Source organism: Canis aureus, chromosome 19, assembly GCF_053574225.1.
Source record: "Canis aureus isolate CA01 chromosome 19, VMU_Caureus_v.1.0, whole genome shotgun sequence".
Lineage (NCBI taxonomy): Eukaryota > Metazoa > Chordata > Mammalia > Carnivora > Canidae > Canis > Canis aureus.
Window position 1 is genome coordinate 59366056 of NC_135629.1, and position 13444 is coordinate 59379499.

General features: G+C 62.5%; 1 protein-coding gene across 2 annotated transcripts; it reads left to right on the plus strand.

Moving 5' to 3' along the window:
- The first annotated feature begins 458 nt into the window (after positions 1 to 458).
- On the plus strand, positions 459 to 11972 carry PLPP2 (phospholipid phosphatase 2). 2 transcript variants are annotated; one of them, XM_077860829.1, is made up of 6 exons: positions 459 to 584; positions 6855 to 7006; positions 7149 to 7426; positions 10921 to 10978; positions 11221 to 11397; positions 11573 to 11972. In XM_077860829.1, the coding sequence occupies exons 2-6, from the start codon at positions 6971 to 6973 to the stop codon at positions 11720 to 11722; spliced, it is 699 nt and encodes a 232-aa protein (XP_077716955.1). In that variant the 5' UTR covers positions 459 to 584; positions 6855 to 6970; the 3' UTR covers positions 11723 to 11972. The 2 variants fall into 2 exon arrangements, with proteins under 2 accessions (XP_077716955.1, XP_077716954.1); XM_077860828.1 differs by lacking the exon at positions 459 to 584 and adding an exon at positions 4578 to 4703.
- The last annotated feature ends 1472 nt before the right edge of the window (positions 11973 to 13444 follow it).

Sequence of the window (13444 nt, forward strand, 5' to 3'; positions counted from 1 at the left end):
TCCGGGTGGAGGATTTGCTTCGGTTTCCTCGCTTCTCCAGAGGCGTCGCCCGCGGCCTCCCGCCCGCTCCCCTGCAGCAGACACCTGCGTACGCCAGTGTGTTTTTTACCCCGTGTTTGGAGATTATCTTTCATCTGTTTTTTTGCCTTCCTGTCCACGATGGGTCCCCTGTCCCGTCGTGGGAAGCGTCGGCCGCTTGCCGGCTGTCACCTGCACCCTGGGATGTGAGGCCTCTTGCTCCGCAGGGCAGAGGCCTAGACGCACACCACAAAGGCTGCGTAAGCTGCGGCCGCGCACCCTGGGAACAGACCCGAGGGCTTTGGCCTTTTCTGGAGAAATCTGCCACGACTGCGCAGTGTCACCGCGTGGAGACCCAAGACGGGCCTCCCGGCTGCTTTGGAGCATTGGTCGGGGCCTCGGTGTGTCCGCGCCGCGTGGCCTTCGCAGCCACTAGGATTCCAGGTTGACTTTGAACACTTTAAATATGTTTCCTTGACTCCTGGTTTCTGTCGTTTCCTGTTTCTCCAGGCAGGACCTGCCTGTCCCCTCCGAGGGGGCCTCGGTTTCGTGTTTGGCACCAGCAGGTTGGTTGGGACGCACTTCGGTGTGGTCAACGGGGAGCCGCTCGGGCGGAGGGCTGGGGCCTTTCCGGAGGCGGGGCCGTCTTTGCCCCCCGACGTCTCCGCTGCGCCCCAGTGTCTGGCTGTGCGAGCTGGGTGCCACCCTCCCGGGAGCCCTGAGCGGCTGTTGCGCCCTGGGTGGGCCGGTCCCTGTGCTCTTGAAGTCACATCATGTATGCTCTGGTTCTAGTATTTGTACTTGGCTTTTCCATTTCTCCTGAAATTCTTCATTTTCTACCTTTTCCTGTAGAAATTAACCATTTTTTTTTGTAACCATTACCTGAATCTTCACTGTTTCTGCCGGCGCTCATTTCTAGAGCTGTGAACTGTTTTCCCCTGGATCCCGGGTCCCCGCGTCTCCAGTGTCGCTTGTTGTGTCCCGACGAGTCATTTTCGTCGCGTTGGTGTGGACGCACACAGGCCTGGCCGGGCTGTGCTGTGACCGGGGTGGCGGGGCCTGCCTTCGTGGGAACCTTGTGTGGTCCCTGCGGGAGCGCGCATCTCCCCAGGAGCCCCCGCAGGAGCCCTTGAGGGAGACTCGTTACCACGTCTGTGTCGTGCCTGGGACTGAACCGGGGACTGAGTGTCCAGCCCTGGGTCAGCTGCTCACCCACAGAGGCAGAGCCGGCCTCCCAGGGAGCAGCCGGGCAGCCCGGGTGGGAGGGACACGGGGCACGGGGTTCGCGGAAGGGGCCCTAAGGCTGAAGGGCAATGGCAAGTCTCCCCCCCTCTCGGCCAGGAATGTGAGGGCGTTGGGAGGTCGCAGGAGCGGACTTGGGCTTTGGAGAGACTGGCTGGGAGTCGCTATCGGGGCAGTGCTGGTTGGGGGGTGCAGCAGGGGGAGCCCTCTCCGTGGAGAAGTAAGCAGCTCACGCTCTCTGGCCACGACTCCGTGGGCTGGGGGGCCCTGGAGCAGTGGTCGCCCTGATAACGTCAGGCTGTGGGTGTGCAATCCATCCTGATCACTAGGCCGTGTTTCCTTCAGTCTGCGCCGACTGGGTGCCTGCTGGGTGCTGGCCGCTGGCCCTGGAGCTCAGGGTGGGGGATGGGGATGATAAACAGACACAGGAACGGTGCCAGAGCTTAGAGGAGGCCGAGGACACGGCGTGTGGGGGCAGTCGGTGGCCTGCGTGGATCCGGAATTCACTGATGCTACATTGTTACTTGAAGGGGATCCCGAGTGCCTGTTCCACCGTTTCATGGCCCCTTAACCCTCCAGCGGTGCTTCCTGAGTTGGGCTCCCAGTCAGGCAGTCGAGTACAACCTCAGGGCGGAGGTACCCTCCCGCGGACATGCAGGTGGAGAGACCGAGGCAGCAGGCCGACTCCAGGACCCTGAGCAGGGGATAAAGCCCCAAGAACTCCCAGTGTGGCCTCTCTGAGCCCCAGGAGTAGACTTGTAAGTAATCTTTACACCCACGTGGGGCTGGAACTTAGCCCTCAGGGAAGTACAGAAAGAGCCAAGAATGCTGCACTCAGGGGCACCTACTGTGTGCCAGGCGCTGTCTGCCCCCCTCCCACGCATCTCTCCCCAGTCTTCACTGTATTGGAGACAAAGGCACCGGGAGCCCATCAGGTGGACGAGAACTAAGGCCTCTGAGCCCTGAGCTCCACTCCCTGGTGGATCTAGGTGACTAACCCTAACCCTGGTGTCCAGGGGACCGGCCGGGGCTCAGTCTGCCCCTGCAGGTGCAGGAGGAGCTCTCTGGGTCTGGCTCCCAGGAGCAGGCCTCGCCAGCCTCAGGCGCGCTCTAAAGGGTTAAAGCAGACTCCAAGTATGAAGACTCCCTGAAATGTGGGGGACCCCAGCCAGCAGACGCAGGAGCCCTGACCCCAATCCTAATCCTTGCTGTCCTCTTTAGAGTTTAATCCTGACCCTGCCCAGGTATTTAGGGACAGGGTGAGATTGAGGTCAGTGGGGGAGGGCAGGTGGCCACTGTTACTCCAGCCACACTTCTCCCAGCTAAACAGGCGGCGCTGCTTCCCACCCAGGGTCTCTGCCCACAGGAACCTCCCCTGGAGATCCGGGGCCCAGCCGCAGCTCCCCGCCGCCCCCCCCACCCCCCCCCGCATCATGCTCGTCCCCTCGGCGGGCTGCCCCCGGCCATCTCCCCGCCCAGCACACAGTAGGTGCTCAGTAAGGAAGCCCTGTTGACTCCAGTGCAGCCTTTCACATTCTCTACTTTAACTGAGGGTGGGTGGTCACCTTGAGCTTAAAGTGAGAAAAGTTCAGGAATACGGTCAGGTGACATTTATGTAGCATGCTGCTGGGTGTCCCGGATGCCGTCCGCCTGTCACTCATCAGGCAATTCTCAAAGAACCCACGATCCATTAGGGGCTGCACGAGTGAGTGAACTGATGGACGGAGGGAGCTGGAGCCTGGGACCTGCTTCCCCTGGGGTCCGTCCTGCTCCGAGTGGCGGCCAGAAAGCCAGTGAGCAGCGCCGGGCTGGAGTGGGAGAAACGCTGAAACTGGGCCCTGTGGCAGCCCCACCCCTGGCCAGACTGGAAAAACCCTCCGGCAGGGGAGTAAAGCTGAGTCTCCCGCCGCCTCCGCCTCGAGGGAGTCCAGTGACTCCTGGGGCAGGAGGAAGCTGCGTTTTTTTTTAAGGATGTGCAACCTCCCGCCGCCCCCAACTCCTTGGCTGTGCGGTTGGCAACGGGGGCGGGGGGGGGGGGGGTGCTAGGGCTGTGCCTCCCACACCGTCTCTCCGCCACACCACGGCCGGAAAATCTGGGTCCCGGAGTTTCCATGCTGGACTTTGTCATGTCCTGGGGGTGGGCTGGGTTATTTTGAGTGTGCATGTGGGGGTGTCTGGGGGCTGCTCAGGGGGGAACGTTGTCTGGGGCGCAGGGGAGATGGTCCCGGACATCCCGCCTCCCACTGCAGTCATCACAGAGCCCCCGATCTGCTGTGCACTGTCCCCCGACTCCCAGCCCAGGCTTCCTCCTGGAACCCCTGCACCCCGCAAGTGTCAGTGGGGCCGAGCTGAAGCCCCAGCGGCCTGACCTCGGTGCAGGGCCGCCTGTCTCTGGATCTGACCCCCTCATCTCTAGGAAGGGCTCAGAATCCTCCTGTTTTAGGGTCGTTGGAGGCACTGGGTGGTGAATGTGTCTTAAGAGGTTGAGGGAGCAGGCCCTGGGCCAGGCCCCTGGGTTGAGTCCCAGCTCGCATCCCCCCCCCCCCCCCCCCCCCCCCCCCCCCCCCGTGACCTTGGAGGAGGGACAGTCCCTGCTGTCCTGTGTCCTGCCAGGTCAGGGCAGGGCTGATGGTGTCAGCCCAGGGTCCAGTGCCTGTGCCAGGGCCTCAGTTCTCTCTGCCTGGGCACTCCCAGGACCCGGGGGGTGGGGGGGGGCGCGGGGCACAGACCTTCCAGCTGGTGGGCGACTCCTCCCCCCACCCCGTTGGCTCCTGCTGGGACAGTGGGTGTGCTGGTGCCGCAGCCTGGGGAGGCCGGGCGGGGGAGACCCGCAGGGGAGGGCCGCGGCCCAGGAGGGAGGCGCTGGGCCTGTGTCCTGTCCCGCCTCCCGACCCAGGTGCCCAGAGGCGCCCCGCAAGGGCCGCTGCCACGGGAGGGGGGGTGGGGGGCGCCGAGGACGAGCTCCCCCGGGGAGGGGAGGGGAAGGAGGGGAGGCGGGAGGGGAGGCGGGAGGGGGGCCTCCCTCTTGCTCCGGCCCCTTGTCCGACTCAGCGAGGGGGGGGGCCTGGCCCTCAGCCTGGGGGTGGAGACATGACCCCTCCGGGCTCCCCGCGGCCCCCTCCCCCCTCCCCCCTCCCCCTCCCTCCCCCTCCCCCTCCCCCTCCCCGCTGCGGGGCCGGGCCGGGCCGGGGCGGGGCGGGGGCAGAGTCCGCCCTCCCGAGCTGCTGCCCCGCCCGCCCGCCGCGCCCCTGCCGCCCTCCGCGCCCCGCCCCGCCCCGCCCCGCCCTGGCAGGGCCTGGCTCCGCGGCCATGTGACCCCGCGGCCTGGCCGGGGCGCGACGGGACGCGCTGGGACGGGCGTCGGGGGGCGCGGGCGGGCGGGCGGGGCGGCATGGGGCGCCGGTGGGTCTTCGTGCTGCTCGACGTGCTGTGCGTGCTGGTCGGTAAGCGCGGCCGGGGCGCGGCTGGGGCGGCTCGGGGCTCCTCTCGCGGGGACCCCCCCCGGCGCTCATCCGCGGGGCGGCGGGGGGATTCGAACCCGGTCCCGGCGGGGGACGAGGGAGGCCGGGCCGCGGGCTCCCCGGGAAGCCGGTGCCCCGGGCGTCGGGCGGCCCAAACCTGCCGGGCGGGTTGCGGGCCGGGCTGGGGGAGGGGCGCCCCAGGGCCCAGGTCCCCGCCCCCCCGTCCCCGGTCCCGGCGACAGAGGCCGAGTGTGTGCCCCGCCGGGGGAGGGGGAGGGGGGAGGGGAGAGGAGGGGAGGGGGCCTGCACCGCCCCCCCTTCCTGTGCTCCGCCCCGGGCCAGGCCTCCCGGGAGCCTCCTGCGATGAGCCGGACCCCAGCGGGGGGAGGGGGGGCCCGTGCCAGCCCCCGCCCTCTACTGAGCAACTGTCCCTTATATTTAAACGTCCGTGTGGCACCTGCTGCGTGCCAGGCACAAGCGACATTGCCCAGAATCAAGCCTCCCCCACCAAGCAGCGGGGAGGTGCGGCTGCAGACCAGAGAGGTCCAGGCACCTGCTGGGGCTCACACAGCAGCCGCAGGCCAGCGGAGACCGGGTGGGCGCAGCCCCTGGCGCGGGGTGCTGAGGCCAGGCCCACGGCTCCCAGTCTTGAGGCTTCAGCACAGAAGCAGTTGACTTTCCTCGGGTGCCGAGGAGGCGCCGAGGACAACACGGTGTATTGTGGGGGGTGATGCAAAGGCAGGGAGGTTGCGGGGGTGCCCGCTGCGAGGGCCAAACCAGAGCCCAGGCGCAGAGGCCCCAGTTCCGTGCTGGGAGCTCTGGTTCCAGCTCAGGGTGACTGAGCCCCCGAGAGAGGTGCGGGGAAAAGGAGCGGGGAGGCTGACCTGGGCACCCGGGCGCCCTGCACAGCTGCAGGATGAGGCTTGAGCTGATGGCTCAGCATATTCTGGCCTGGCCCCCCCCAACCTGGAGCCCCCCCACCCTCCACCTCCACCCTGGCCCTCGCTCAGCAGCTGAGGGACCCTACGGAAACAGCTCCAAACGGGTGTCCCCCGCCTCATGGGCAGCACGATCAGCCTTCTGGGGACCCTCCTCTGCACCCTGGCACCAGCCCCAGCCCATCCGCTCTGCAGGCCCGGCCCACCTCTACACCCTGGCACCACCACTGCCCCTGCCCGGTGCTCCTCCCCGCCCGCCCCGCCCTGAACTTCCTCAGTCCCCGCAAGCACCGTGTCTGTGTGCCCTACCTGACAGCCCCACAGCATCCCTGACCCCGTTGCTGTTTGCTCGGGATTCTTTACCCCGACCCTCCCACCTCCGCAGGCAGCCCTCTGCGTCCCCAGACTCCGCTCTACACTTGGTCTCCTGGGAGGAGGAGCTGGCCTTGCCGCTGCCTCCTGTGGTATTCAGGCCTCAGAAGAGTCACACCCTTTTAGGTTTGTCACCTGCCCTGCTGAGGGCAAAGGGCACTCTGCGTGTGGCTGTCACTCTCAGCTCAGCAGGGCCCTAGGACCCCAGAGCGCTTCATTTTCCTGCCAGAACTTGTGGCTCCTGGAGACGTGGGACCGCGTCCCAGGACCCTGGGATCAGGACCTGAGCTGAGGGCAGGTGCTTCACCCGCTGAGCCTCCCAGGCGCCCCCCTTCTTTTCAAAGATGTTTATTGACCACCTGGCCAGGCCAAGCCCTGGGAAGGCCCAGAGGACAGCCTTGAGCATATGGCACCCCCCTCCCGTGCTCGGTGACGAGTGTCACACTGCATAAATACGTAGAGCGCCGGGGACCTGGAGAACACATGTCGTCCATGAAAGGCTGGACGGCGCGCAGGCTGGAGGGCAGTTAGGCAGAGACGTGTCGGGCAGTGAGGACGCGTGCCAGGTGCCGGGGGTGGTGCTTGTGGAGTTTGTTCAGGAGCAGAAAGGGGGCTGGAGGGAAGCGGGGAGTGGGAGATGTGGGGGGCTTACGGCGGGCGCGGAAAGGTCTGGTGTTCGTCTGAGGGTGATGGGGAACCGCGAGGGGTTTTAATGGGGCAGCGCCCCCCATTTGCCGTGAGGAAGGCTCCTGCTGGCTGTCAGGTCAGTGTGGGGCGGCGGGGGGGGAGCACCCGGCCAGTGGCTTCTCTCCCCTGCCCCCAGCCTCTCTGCCTTTCGCCATCCTGACGCTTGTGAATGCCCCGTACAAGCGAGGGTTCTACTGCGCGGACGACTCCATCCGATACCCATACCGTCCAGACACCATCACACACGGGCTCATGGCCGGGGTCACCATCACGGCCACCGTTGTCCTTGTAAGGCTGGCCAGGGTGGGCGGGCAGGCGGGCTGCTGGGTGCTCTGGAGTTCCCGGGACCCCAGGGACCCCAGCCAACCCGGGGGCGGGAACCCTGCACCCTGAACCCCCCGCGGCCCTGAGCTGTCTGTCCCCTCTGCAGGTCTCGGCCGGGGAGGCCTACTTGGTGTACACTGACCGCCTCTACTCCCGCTCCGACTTCAACAACTACGTGGCCGCCGTCTACAAGGTGCTGGGGACCTTCCTGTTCGGGGCTGCGGTGAGTCAGTCTCTGACGGATCTGGCCAAGTACATGATCGGCCGGCTGCGCCCCAACTTCCTGGCGGTGTGCGACCCTGACTGGAGCCGTGTCAACTGCTCGCTGTACGTGCAGGTGGAGAAGGTGTGCAGGGGAAGCCCCGCTAACGTCACCGAGTCCAGGTGGGTGCCGGGCCAGCAGCCCCCACTCGGGGTCGTGCGGGGGCCCCAAGCCACAGCTTCCCGCTCCCCACCCCTGGGGGAGGAGGGGGCCCTGGAGCGGGACCCTCAGGAACTGGACGCCGAAGAGCGAGCTTCCTGCGGAGAAGGTTGACGAGGCGACTCCCTCACTGAGCAGAGGCTGAGGTGGGGTGAGGCCCGAGGTGGGTGGGGGGTGGCTGCGGGCCTGAGTCCTGCAGATGAGAGGGCGCGGGGGCAGGGGCTGGGCCCTCTGTCCCACTTCTGCTCTGTGCTCTCACTCTGTGATAAACTCCATTGCCATTCTTATTTTCCTTTTTAAAAGATTGAAATAAAATTCACACAGCTAAAATTCACTAATCTCGCTATTTTAACGTGTACAGTTCATTGATTTTTAGTAATTCAAAAAGTTGTGCGGCCATCCCACTGTCTTATTCCAGAATATTTTCATCGCCCTAGAAAGAAGCTCCATGTGTATTAGTCATCATTACCCAGTCGGTGCCCACCCCGCTCTTCCCCCCCTCAGCCCCACTCCTGGCCCCTGCCCCCCTGGCTCCCCCCACCCCGCGGCCATTCATTGTAATTATGGATCAGGAAGGCTTTCTGCTGTTTTGCTGTTTTCTGCATATTTTCTGTTTTTATGCTGACCTTTGCGTTTCTTCCGTACTGCCACCTTTCGTTAGTTGTTGACCGTGCTAAGAGTTTATGGCCATGTGGTGCCCTTATGAGATTATTTTCACAAATTATATTTTTATACATTGTATGTTCAACATCTTAGATTTATAATTACTGTTTTTTAAGATTTTACTTATTTATTCATAGAGACAGAGAGAGAGAGAGAGAGAGGCAGAGACACAGGCAGAGGGAGAAGCGGGCCCCATGCAGGGAGCCTGATGCGGGACTTGATCCCAGGGTGCTAGGACCACGCCCTGGACCGAAAGCAGGCGCTAAACTGCTGAGCTACCCGGGTGTCCCTGTTTTATGCAATTTTTTAAAAATTGAGGTATAGGGCAGCCCCGGTGGCTCAGTGGTTTAGCACCTGCCTCGGCCCAGGGCATGATCCTGGGGTCCTGGGATCGAGTCCCACATTGGGCTCCCTGCATGGAGCCTGCCTCTCCCTCTGCCTGTGTCTCTGCCTCTCTCTCTCTCTCTCTCTCTCTGTGTCTTTCATGAATGAATAAATAAAATCTTAAAAAAAATTGAGGGATAATTGGCTTATACCACTGTATTAATTTTAGGTGCACAATATAATGACTTGGCATTTGTATTTGCCTTGAAATGATCACGACGGTGAATCTAGCCAACGTTCATTCCTGTATATGCAGTTCAAATAAATTATCAGAAAACCCAGGAATCCTAAGCCACAGGTACTTCAGTGCAGAAGTCCGTATTGTGTAATTGCCTTGCTGGTGTCTCTCAGGTCGTTGTGTCAGGATTTGACTTGCTGTCTGGCACCTTTCGTTTTCCTGGAAAGACTCCCTTTTGGAATTTCTTAGAAGGCAGGTGTTTGAGCAGTGAAATCTCACTTTTTGCGTATCTGGGAATGTCTTAGTTTCTCCTTCGTTTTTAGGGGATAACTTTGCCAGGTGTGGGATTCTTGGTTCCTTTGAATGTGTCATCCCACTGCCTCTGGCTTCCAAGGCTTCTGATGCGAAACCGGCTGCTAATCGTACCCAGGGCCCTCGTCCAGGAGGGGTCTCCTGTCGCTGCTTGCACGGTTCTCCCTGGTGGTCCTTTGGCAGGTTGATTACACCGTGTCTGAGTTTCTCCTGCTGGAGCTCATCAAGCTGCTTTGGGGTGTCGATTAAGTTTTCGATAGGATTAGGGAGGTGTTCAGCTGTTATTTCTGCAGACACTGTCTGTGGCCCTGCCTGCCCCTCCCCTCTGGGCTCCCTCTGGGCCCCTACTGTGCAGGTGACTGCTGGTGGCTCTGTGCCCACCTCTGGTCCTCCCTTCCCTTTACTCTCTGCTCCTCCAATTGGATCATCTCTGTTGACTTGTGTCCGTGCTTGCGCTTTGCCTGCTCAGATCTGCTGGTGATCGTGCATTTCAGATTCAGCTCCAGAACGTCTCTGTCTGGTTCCTTTAGATGATCTCTGTCTCCGTCAGTATTCTCTAGTGAGACATCGCTTAGCTCTTTGGACAGATTTTTTTTTTAAAGATTTTATTTATTTATTCATGAGAATACACAGAGAGGAGAGAGAGGCAGAGACACAGGCAGAGGGAGAAGTAGGCTCCATGCAGGGAGCCCAATGCGGGACCCGATCCCGGGTCTCCAGGATCACGCCCTGGGCTGAAGGCAGGCGCTAAACTGCTGAGCCACCGGGGCTGCCCCTTTGGACAGATTTTAAAAGGCTGTTGAAAAGTCCTTGTCCAGCAAGTCTGGTGCCTGCATGTCCGCGGGGACAGCTTCTCTTACTAGATTTTTTTCCCCTGTGCCTTGGCCACACTTTTCCCAGCCTGCCTAGTACTAATTTGGTTGAAAACCGGACATTTTTCATATTGTAGTGCAGCAACTCTGGGAATCGGATTGAACTCCCTGCCCCAGGGATTGTTGTTGGTGTTTGTTGGGGCTGTTGATTGGTTAGTGGCCTTTCTGCACTAGTTTTGTAAATTTTGTATTCTTTGTCATGTGTGGTCGTGAAGTTCTTTCTGATGACTAGTGGGTCGGTGGAGATTTTCTCAGACACCAGGCTCCAGGAGAAAGCTCTCGGGGTTACAGGTGGGCTCTGTGCGCCATGTTGGGGCCCTGCCTCGGTGCTCGCTCAGGCTTCCTGTGTGTTGTGCGCACCTGACGGGCAGGCAGAGGTGAGAGCGAAGGGCTTCCTTCTTGGGCTTCAGCCGCTGTGCATCTCCCCGGACGGCGGGGACAAGTGTTGGCTGTACATGTTTCAGAGCACTGTCCCAGCTAGCTGCTCAGCCCCGGGAGGGTGGGTCCAGCTCCGCACACCGGGTCCAAACAAGCAAGCACGGTTGTGCAGAGAGGTCAGTTCTGCTCTTGGTCCGTGTGGCCTTCGTCAGTCAGGCTCTGTTCCTACCCGTGGGTTCCCTGTCTCTTCAGGAGGGCTGGCCCTTTGGAGCTTCTTAGTCTCCCACGTTCTCTTGTCCACTGATGTGCTTTTTGCTAAAACTTGAATTTACTTCTTGCCTCAAGTACCACAGATGGGAGATAACCCTGACATGTGGTGGTACCTGTTTGCTGGACACAGGTGTGTGCACTGGTTCTGAGTTGGTGGCCCTACGACATTTGTGCTAAAGGCCGTGAGCCCCACTTGGAGACTTTCTGTTGCGTGGTCAGAGAAGTGAGGAGGGGCTGTGTTTCCCCACAACCCCCCCCCCCCACCACCATGCTGGGTCCCAGACTACGGGCCACACAGTGGGAGGGGAGCAGAGGTGGGACTGAGCTTCTGCACCTCCGAGCCTGGGCCCTGGGCTGTCTTCTCTGCAGCCCTCCTGACGCCTGGCCTCTCCTTTCTCAGGCTGTCCTTCTATTCCGGACACTCCTCCTTTGGGATGTACTGCATGATGTTCTTGGCGGTGAGTCTTGTTCCTAGGGTTGGCTTTGGGACCGGACGAGTCACTGCCTTCCCTGGGCCTCAGTCTCTCCTTCCGTAGAGGGGTGGACGGAGGTGGTGATGGATCGGGCTGACTGGTGTGCTCCTGGGAGCCGAAGGCCCCGGGCCTGCTGGCTCCTGTTCGTGGCCTCAGCTCCCGTGTGTGCCTGGATGTGGGGTGAGCCCGGCCGGCTCCCGGGCTCACCGCCGCCCTCTGGCCCGCAGCTCTACGTGCAGGCGCGGCTCTGCTGGAAGTGGGCCCGGCTTCTGCGGCCCACGGTGCAGTTCTTCCTGCTGGCCTTCGCGCTCTATGTGGGCTACACCCGCGTGTCTGACCACAAGCACCACTGGAGTGATGTCCTGGTTGGCCTCCTGCAGGGGGCACTGGTGGCCGGCCTCACCGTGAGCTCCTGGGCTTGACCTTCCCCGCACCGCCCACCGCCCTGGGACCCTCGTCCTTCTCCCCCCGCGGGTCTCCCCCCACTACAGAGCCCCTTCCTCACCCCCGCTGCCTTCCCCAGGGCGGGGGGGGGGGGCCCAGTCCCCAGCCCCCAGCAGCTCTCGCCTTCCCCCCTAGGTTCGCTACGTCTCTGACTTCTTCAAGTCCCGGCCCCCGCAGCGCTGCCTGGAGGAGGAGGAGCTGGGCCGGAAGCCTAGCCTGTCCCTGACGCTGACCCTGGGTGAGGCTGACCGCAACCACTACGGGTACCCGGTCTCCTCTTCCTGAGGGACGTCTGTGGGTCCAGCTGGGCGCTGGCCGTGCCCAGGCCCTCCCTTGGGGCGGCGACGAGGGCTCCACACAGGCTCGGGTACCCCGTGCTGGTGGCTGCTTTGCATTTGGAAGGCGGGCCTTGTGTTCTCCGCGCCCTCAGAACCCCCTTTGTTGGATTAGGGGGGCCCTGGGGGTCCAGATAGATGCTGTTTTTGTAAAGTGCAATGTATATGTGGACTTTTAGTAAAACGGAGCATTTGCTCGACGCGTGGTGTCGGCCTGTGTTCCTTACATTGTGAGCGCTGTTCCCGCATGGGGTCGCTTCCTCGTGGGGGCTCAGCTGAGCTCGGGCGCAGACAGCTGGTGGCGGTGGTGGCGGTGCTGTCGTGGGGAAACGCGGAGAGAGGATACTGCCCCGCCTCACCCCGCGTACGTCCTCGTCTGCCTGTGGACTCGCGTGCATCACGGCCAGAGTCCCCTGAGCTCCACCCCACGCCCGCGGACAGAGACCATGAGGAGGAGGCCGTGGGGACCTCTGGTCTCGTCGGTGGGTCAGAAGTACCGCTGACAGCCTGCGATGGCTGACGGTGTCCTTGTCCTTAACCTGTACGACCCGGTGCTGTCTTGGGCCAGACTGTCCGGGTTTTGTTCTCCAACACCCCGCTGGTGTCCCAGAATTGCTTGCTGTTGTCTTGGGGGGGTCGTGCCCCTTGGATGCTGAATCGGGTCTGGAAACTGAAAGCCTTGCTGTTTGTGGCCTGGTCAAGTCAACAAGGCAGTGCAAGGGCAGCCAAGGCCTCACTGGCCTCCTCTGCTCCTCTCAGCACGGGGAGCGGCCCCGTGGCACAGCGCTCGGGGCGAGGGTCCCGTGGGCTGCGGGAGGCTCTGGCAGTTGTCTGTGCCCCGGGGAGGGCTGGGGTTGGGGACACCCTGGGTTTGAGCCAGAGTGGGGAGAGGTGCCTTCCTGGCTCTCCCCTCACGGTGGGGAGGCCTCTGCCGAGAGCCCCCCTCCCCCCAGCACAGGCCCCGCCACATGGAAACCCTGGGCACAAGTTCAGTTACAGGTAAGAGCACCATCAGGGGGGCTGAAGCCTCGCCTGCAGCGGGGCTGTGCCCGGGTCCGTTGCTGGGGAGCCTGGAGCCCCCCTGGGCGGTGGGCCGGGGGCTGGACCCCTCATCCCCCTTTCTGCTCAGGGACTACTCTCCCCCCAACTGACCGGAGCCCTGCCCTCAGATCGTCCCGTCTCGGCAGTGCCCACCTTAAACTGACGTACATGGGGGCCCCGGGACTCCAGGTCCGGCCGTGCCCCGCGTTCCTGGCGGACTCCTGCAGCCGCAGATTCCTTGACCTGGCGCGTCCCTGCTGGGCATGCACGTGGGGCTCAGAGCAGCTCCTCGGACTCGGCTCGGGATGCCCGCTGCCCACATGCACAGACGTGAACGGCCGGAAAGTAGAATAGGGGCAGGTTCACTGCTGGAAGGAGACGGGGCGCCTGTCTGGCTCAGCTGGTTGAGCCTCTGCCTTTGGCTCAGGTCACAATCGTGGGGTCCTGGGGTCGCCCCGCACCGAGCTCCCTGCTCGTGCTTCTCCTTCTGTCCCTCCTCCTGCTTGTGATCTCTCTCTGTCAAATAAATAAATAAAATCTTTTTTTTAAAAAAATGGAAGGAGATGTGTTCAAAACCTTAGTGTAGGGTGGCCCGGATGGCCCAGCGGTTTAGCACCTGCTGTCAGCCCAG

What these genes read in the sequence shown, in the direction of transcription:
- PLPP2 (XM_077860828.1), top strand. Translation starts at nt 4,652, where the DNA reads ATGGGGCGCCGGTGGGTCTTCGTGCTGCTCGACGTGCTGTGCGTGCTG. An exon ending in CGTGCTGTGCGTGCTGGTCG is followed by an intron (nt 4,704 to 6,854) that starts GTAAGCGCGGCC and finishes CCCTGCCCCCAG; the next exon opens with CCTCTCTGCCTTTCGCCATC. An exon ending in TCACGGCCACCGTTGTCCTT is followed by an intron (nt 7,007 to 7,148) that starts GTAAGGCTGGCC and finishes TCCCCTCTGCAG; the next exon opens with GTCTCGGCCGGGGAGGCCTA.